The sequence below is a fragment of the Oncorhynchus gorbuscha genome, linkage group LG01, assembly GCF_021184085.1.
Source record: "Oncorhynchus gorbuscha isolate QuinsamMale2020 ecotype Even-year linkage group LG01, OgorEven_v1.0, whole genome shotgun sequence".
NCBI lineage: Eukaryota > Metazoa > Chordata > Actinopteri > Salmoniformes > Salmonidae > Oncorhynchus > Oncorhynchus gorbuscha.
Genome location: NC_060173.1, coordinates 93,715,206 through 93,722,458, shown reverse-complemented (window position 1 = coordinate 93,722,458; position 7,253 = coordinate 93,715,206). Strand labels below are relative to the sequence as shown.

At 44.4% G+C, this 7,253-nt stretch overlaps 1 protein-coding gene across 1 annotated transcript; it reads right to left on the bottom strand.

The window, feature by feature from the left end:
* Positions 1-547: 547 nt before the first annotated feature.
* On the bottom strand, positions 548-5,749 carry LOC124049077 (uncharacterized protein C3orf38 homolog). Its single transcript, XM_046370456.1, has 4 exons — positions 5,536-5,749; positions 1,588-1,766; positions 1,366-1,500; positions 548-1,075 (listed from the first exon to the last, which is right to left on the bottom strand). Exons 1-4 carry the CDS (start codon positions 5,747-5,749, stop codon positions 548-550), a joined length of 1,056 nt encoding a protein of 351 aa, XP_046226412.1.
* Positions 5,750-7,253: the final 1,504 nt, after the last annotated feature.

Here is a 7,253-nt window from a genome sequence, read left to right as displayed (position 1 = left end):
ATGGGCTACACTCTCACACGGAGCCAGGCCTATGGGCTACACTCTCACACAGAACCAGGCCTATGGGCTACACTCTCGCACAGAGTGAGAGAGGACAGCGCGACGGAGAGAGATTGAGGGTGAAAGAACACAAATTAAAAAGGTAGTGGTGGCCTTGTTTTCACAGCTTTTGGACTTTGTAGATATAATGTAAAAGGTGTATCTATGCAGGACTCCCTTGAAAAAAATAGATTTTGGTCTCAATGACTCGATTCCTAAATAAAGGCTACAAATAATTAGAATAAATAGATCAGAGGTTACTGAGGTCAATTACAGTATCATGATTGATTAGCTGGGGGAAAATGTATCAAACTAGAGAACAGTTAAATAGTAATTTTCTGACAATGAGTAAACCTAGAAGTAGGCAACTTATGAAGCATTACATGATTATTAATTTACTGTACCATTTTATAAAGCTAAATCATATTTAAAATGTCTCCATAGTTAGGATACAGACCTGCGGACCCTCGGTTGAAGAACCCTGCTGACGATCACACCAGGTCCCCCATCATCTACAGAGGAGCTGCAGGTCGTTGGAATCCCATGTTAATATTGGAGACAGCAGGTTCTCTCCCACCCTGAGAGCCTCCTGGCCCCTCACCTTCAAGACCATGAACTTGATCTTCCATTTGTTCTGGTCCAGTGGGGAGCGTATGAGGCCAAACGCCTGCTCATAAATGCCGACACATTCTCTGTCTCTGTGGATGGTCCCTGCCACAGCCACCAGCACCAGGCCGTGGGGGGAGGACAGGGCCTTCAGACCACCAGGCTCCAGGTTGGGGCTCAATAGCAGCCTCTCGTCCCTCGCCAGGGCCAGGAGACGCAGGCTGGTCATTGCTGCTCCTTCGTACTCTTCTGTATACTGCTCTCCGGCGCTAGAGAGAAGACGTAGCCTCACATCCTCCCAGAAGTGTTGTGGTCCCCACTCCTGAGGAGGCTGACGCAGTGGGGGGTTCAGACTGTTGAGAAGCTGGAAGAACCACTGACAAAACTGTCTGGCCAAGGCCAGGTGGTCAAAGCCAGCACTGTATGTCGCCTCAGAGGAAACAGAGACACTCTCACTTGTTCTCAGACCAATTGGTCTCAAACTAGTCTCAATTTGTCTCACAATAGTCACAGCTGGTCCTGGATTGGTCTCAGCTGCTGGGCTTTGAAGGTCCAACATCTACAGACAATAACATTTCTCTTAAAAAATGGAATAAATGTTCTGGCCAAAGCTTGGCATTTCTAAGAACTGAGGTGAAATGTCTTTGTTTGCTACAATACAAAATATTTTTTACACTGCATGCCTTCATGCCATAGAATTAGGATTGATATTATTATTACCTGGGATGTGTCGTGCGGCTTAGAGTAGACAGGTTGAGGGGGGACATGTGCTGTTGGAAACCTCATTCCTATCTGAGAACCTGCTGCTCTTGTTAAAGCACTGAAGGAGACATCTTCATACGCTTGTGGACTCACCTGAAGATAATAGAGACAATGGAAAGAGGTGTATTTACCTTACCTCTTAGTTCCCTAAGTGTCCAAATGTGTCTGCTCCAAAAATACCTTCTCAATAGTCCAGACGTCAAGGGCCTTCTTCACTAGCTGGTCTTTGTTGATGTTTTTGGGTATCACAACCCCCTCGTCCTCCGTCAGGTATTTGAATATGAAGTCACGTTGAACTTTCCTGCGTTTCAGGAATGCCTCTGTATTCTCTGTGTTTGAAAGGATGGCATCAATTGATTCTGTAACATAAGAATATGACCCAAAGGACTCTAATGAGATATCACATATGTGAGCAGCACAATTACAGATGAAGCTTTTCACACCACCACTGGATATTCATTGGTAAATTATGGAAATACTTTTTTACAACATGGCAGATTCTGAATACACCCATGGTTTGAACGTCATCCAACATGATTTATCTGGTGATGTGAGTATAGGGTATGTCTCAAGGTAGGGCACAATAACTGTCTGGAAATCTTGGCAATGTCACGTATGTGAATTCTGTTGTTGTTGATGATGTCTGCAAACAGTCGCCCTGTTATGATGATATTGCTGAGTCTACCTTCAATACATGGAGCTAAGAAAGTACATTTTATCCACATTTTCTAAAACCAATTGCAGGCTAAATTAATGAATTGTATAACAATGTAGTAACATGTTTTAATACAAATGTGTTTTTAAAGCTAGAATTGTTAAACGAAACAAATACAGATCAGACACCCCAGAAAAATTATAACCACTCACAAATTGCATCTATGGATGCAAGTACTGACCATCCATGACTGTCACGTCCTGACCTTAGTTCCATTTTTATGTCTCTGTTTTAGCTCGGTCAGGGCATGAGTTGGGGTGGGCATTCAATGTTTTTGTTCTATGTGTTGTATTTCTGCTTTTGGCCTGGTATGGTTCCCAATCGGGGCGGAAGCATAGCCTAGTGGTTAGAGAGTTGGACTAGTAACCGGAAGGTTGTGAGTTCAAACCCCCGAGCTGACAAGGTACAAATCTGTCATTCTGCCCATGAACAGGCAGTTAACCCGAAGAGTCGATGTGGATAGGGGGGTGCTCCCTCTGCTGTTTCCTGAAGTCCACAATCATCTCCTTTGTTTTGTTGACGTTGAGTGTGAGGTTATTTTCCTGACACCACACTCCGAGGGCCCTCACCTCCTCCCTGTAGGACATCTCGTCGTTGTTGGTAATCAAGCCTACCACTGTAATGTCGCTTGCAAACTTGATCATTGAGTTGGAGGCGTGCATGGCCACGCAGTCATGGGCAAACAGGGAGTACAGGAGAGGGCTCAGAAGAGGGCTCAGTGTTGAGGATCAGCGGGGTGGAGATGTTGTTACCTACCCTCACCACCTGGGGCCGACTCGTCAGGAAGTCCAGGACCCAGTTGCACAAGGCGGGATCGAGAACGAGGGTACTATCGTGTTAAATGCTGAGCTGTAATCGATGAACAGCATTCTTACATAGGTGTTCCTCTTGTCCAGATGGGTTAGGGCAGTTTTCAGTGTGATTGCGATTGCTCGTCTGTGGATCTATTGGGGCAGTAAGCAATTTGGAGTGGGTCTAGGGTGTCAGGCAGGGTGGAGGTGATATGATCCTTGTTTGTATTCGGTAATTTTTCCAGTTGCCTTTTCATGATTAAATGCAGTGGTTTGTGCTTTCATTTTTGTGCGAATGCTGCCATCAATCCACAGTTTCTGGTTGGGGAAGGTTTTAATAGTCACCGTGGGTACAACATCACCGATGCACTTGCTAATAAACTCACTCACCGAGTCAACGTATACATCAGTGTTGTTTTCCGATGCTATCCGGGAACATATCCCAAACATATCCCTGTCCACGTGATCGAAGCAATCTTGAAGCTTGAAATCAGATTGGTCGGACCAGTGTCATGACGTTGCCATCTTTGGACACAGCGAGCACCATCCCCCTCTCTCTGTCTCCTACACCCAAGCTGCTGTGGTCAGAGAAGTCGTAAATTCTTAGAGGAGAATCTTCCTCATGGCCAGACAGTATGGAGAGAGAGTGACTTTCATAGGGAGAACAAAGGAATTTCTTCCACCTCACGGAACTTGAGGTCCGAACAATATTCATGTTCTGGAGAATGAATGAAAGATCGGTGAAGTAACGAGCTACGAACTGGTCCATTTGGTACAATTTTGTGAAACTCATGAGAGACATTACAGCACATTACCATAATCTTGTTTATACAAAAGTCTCAGTTATGAGGCTTACATCTAATTGTTGTATAGAATGAATGAGTAAAGATGGAACTATTTGTGAAATTATGTAATGTGATTTTAAACTGTTTAATGAGGGAAACTCCAATTCCCTTTGGAGTTTAACTGAGTCAGAAGACCGCCCATGAGCACAGTTATGATCTGGCATCATGGGACAGCCCTTTTCTATGTTCTGAATAAAACCCCCACCTGGGTTTTCCACTTCAGACCAGCTTACCTCGATAACGAGAGGGCCAAGGTTTGAGACCCGCCAGTACCTTTATCACAGAGGGAAATAAGGTTTAAGTAGATTGCTGAATCTTTTAACCATCCCACGTGGTTAAAATCTTAGACTATCGATACCAACAGAATAAGAACAAGTCAGCTAGGAATTCGGTATCATTGAACGGGAAGACCGACAACCGCATTTCTGAATGGGACCGACAACATTTCTGAATGGGACTCTGTAGTATCCATTCTAACCACGAAAGACGGGCGGATGAACTTCCAACAGAAAGAAGGACAATTCCAACAGATATCACGTGACACACTGAGCGTAAATATATATATTGATTGCAATTATTCCCGAATGAGTGAGAGTTCATGTGCAAAGGATTAGCATTTCAATTGTTATAATTATCAACTTTGTAGTGTCTTTTATCTTTCGCGCCACTCAGTCTTTTGTCCACCAAGCCGCCATGCCAGTTTAGCCCACTAGAGCACATTCCCCTATAATTTCCTTGTAATCATATGTACTTTGTTTGTTTGTGTGTGCATTTCTGTGATTAATTACTTAGTTAGTAAATAAATTATCTAAGCCAATTTATATATGGATGACTCATAGTGAAGACTGAGTTTGTGCAGATAATCAACAATTTACGACGTTTGGAATGAGACTAACGTGAGGTAAAGATTAATTCATTAGTCAGAAGACTGAGTGATCAGATATTAAAATATCTGAAAGTTATATTAGGAAAATTATAACTGAATATTTTCCTTGGTGCCCCGACTTCCTAGGTAATTACAGTTACGTGATTAATTAGTTTACAGAGAATCTTTGATAAAGGCTAATCTTCAGTTTAATGATGCCAAAGACACGACACCAGCGTTGAACAGACCTGAGCATGTGCATTTCCTGGAGCAACAAAATGGAGTCGTGGTCAGATTTGCCAAAAGGAGGGCGAGGGAGGGCTTTGTATGCGTCGCGGAAGTTAGAGTAGCAATGATCCAGAATGCTGCCAGCGCTGGTTGCGCATTCGATATGCTGATAAAATTTGGATATGCCTCACTGGAGGCTTCGTGCCATGGATCATCACTGGAGCCTTCTTGCCATGGATCATCACTGGAGGCTTCTTGCCATGGATATTCACTGGAGGCTTCGTGCCATGGATCATCACTGGAGGCTTCTTGCCATGGATCTTCACTGGAGGCTTCTTCCTGGGCGCAGTCACAGGACTCACCAGGCTGGGGAGACACACAGGTGGCCTGGTCCTAGAAGCAGGCACAGGACTCACCAGGCTGGAGAGACACACACAGGGGGCCTGGCGCATGGGGCAGGCATCGGATACACTGGGCCGTGAAGGCGCACTGGCGGTCTCGAGCGCAGAGCTGGCACAACCCGTTCTGGCTGGATGCCCACTTCCACCCGGCAAATGCGGGACGCTGGCACAGAGCACACCTGTGAATGCTCACTCGAGACACCGTGTGCATCACCCCATAACACTTTGCCTGACCAGTCACATGCTCCCCACAGTAAGCACGGGGAGTTGGCTCAGGTCTAACCTCCGACTCCGCCAATCTCCCCATGTGTCCCCCCCAAGTTTTTTGGGGGGGGGCTGCCTCTCGTGCCTGCTTCGCTGACTTGTCTCCCCATATCGCAGCCGCTCCGCCTTAGCTGCCTCCAACTCCTCCCTCGGATGGCGACACTCCCCGGCCTGCGTCCAGGGTCCCTTTCCGTCCAGGATCTCCTCCCATGTCCAGGAGTCCTCTTTACCATGCTGATTGGTCCTTTGGTGGTGGGTAGTTCTGTCACGGCCAACCATACCCGGCCAACACATAGAAACACAAATCATAGAAATAAAGGACATAGAATGCCCATCCAAATCACACCCCGACCAAACCAAAAAGAGACATAAAAAAAGGCTCTCTAAGGTCAGGGCGTGACACCTTCCTTCAAACTCAGTGCCTCTTTACTTGACATGGGAAAATCAAAAGAAATCAGCCAAGACCTCAGAATTTCAAAAAAATATATCGAACAAATTCCACAACGAAACCTGATACACACAATCTTGTAAAGGAATGGGATGAGAATATATAAGTATAAAATATATGGATGAGCAGTGACAGAGAGGCTAAGATGCAATAGATAGTAAAGATTATATAGTGAAGGATACAGGATACATTATATACATATGAGATGAATAATGCGAGATATGTAAACATTCTTAAAGTGGCATTATTCATGCACTCTCGCCTTGCGCTAATGGAAGTGCCAAATACACATTATTAGCAGGGGATTAATTAAGAAGCCCACTGCTTCAAAGACTGCAACAATGATGGACTGTCATACCTATATTACTGTGACACATGTATTCCATTGCTAGTGATTCCATTGCTAGTGATTCCATTGCTAGTGATTCCATTGCTAGTGACAACAAGATTAAATGAAACAGAATGGTACAAACAGAGAATGTAAATGATGCTGAGGTTCAAAATCTAATACCTGTGGATAGTTTAAATGAGGGAACGTCAACTGCTCAGAGACGACCCCCAAAATGTACACACTTTTGAGGATAAAGAACCTGCTTCTGATTTTCATCCTGATGTAGCCACGTTCATATGAGGAAGTGTCAGTGGTGCAGCTCAATCAAATCTCAGACAACCAAGATATCAGCCTGGTCTCATAGACTAGACGTAACATTAAAATCTGCACACTGGAACGTGTATATGTTACCTTTGACATGGTTACATAAGACAGGTGGTTACTTAAGGCAAAAACAAAATTGTGTGCCTGGTCGGGATGAATGGGTTGGCGTATTACGCAAATGTCCAGCAACCCAACGATTACGAGGTCGAAGCTCATCACGGACAACTTTGATTTGATCTAATTAACAACTTTTCAAGTACTTACTAATTTGTAGCTACTTTGAAACTACTTAGCATGTTAGCTAACCCTGAACCTTATAGCTAACAATCAATCAATTAAATTAATTTATAAAGCCCTTTTTACATCAGCTGATGTCACTAAGTGCTGTACAGAAACTCAGCCTAAAACCCCAAACAGCAAGCAATGCAGATGTAGAAGCACAGTGGCTAGCAAAAACTCCCTAGAAAGACCAGAACCTAGGAATAAACCAAGAGAGGAACCAGGCTCTGAGGGATGGCCAGTCCTCTTCTGGCTATGCCAGGTGGAGATTATAACAGAATATGGTCAAGATGTTCAAACGTTCATAGATGACCAGCAGGGTCAGATAATAATAATAATCACAGTGGTTGTAGAG

Excerpts from the sequence above, each read along its gene's own strand:
- LOC124049077 (XM_046370456.1), bottom strand. The coding sequence starts at position 5,749 with ATGGTAAAGAGGACTCCTGGACATGGGAGGAGATCCTGGACGGAAAGG. Across the intron at positions 1,767-5,535 it reads GGAGATTGGCGGAGTCGGAG|AATCAATTGATGCCATCCTT; the intron begins GTTAGACCTGAG and ends CTTATGTTACAG. Across the intron at positions 1,501-1,587 it reads ACGTCTGGACTATTGAGAAG|GTGAGTCCACAAGCGTATGA; the intron begins GTATTTTTGGAG and ends TATTATCTTCAG.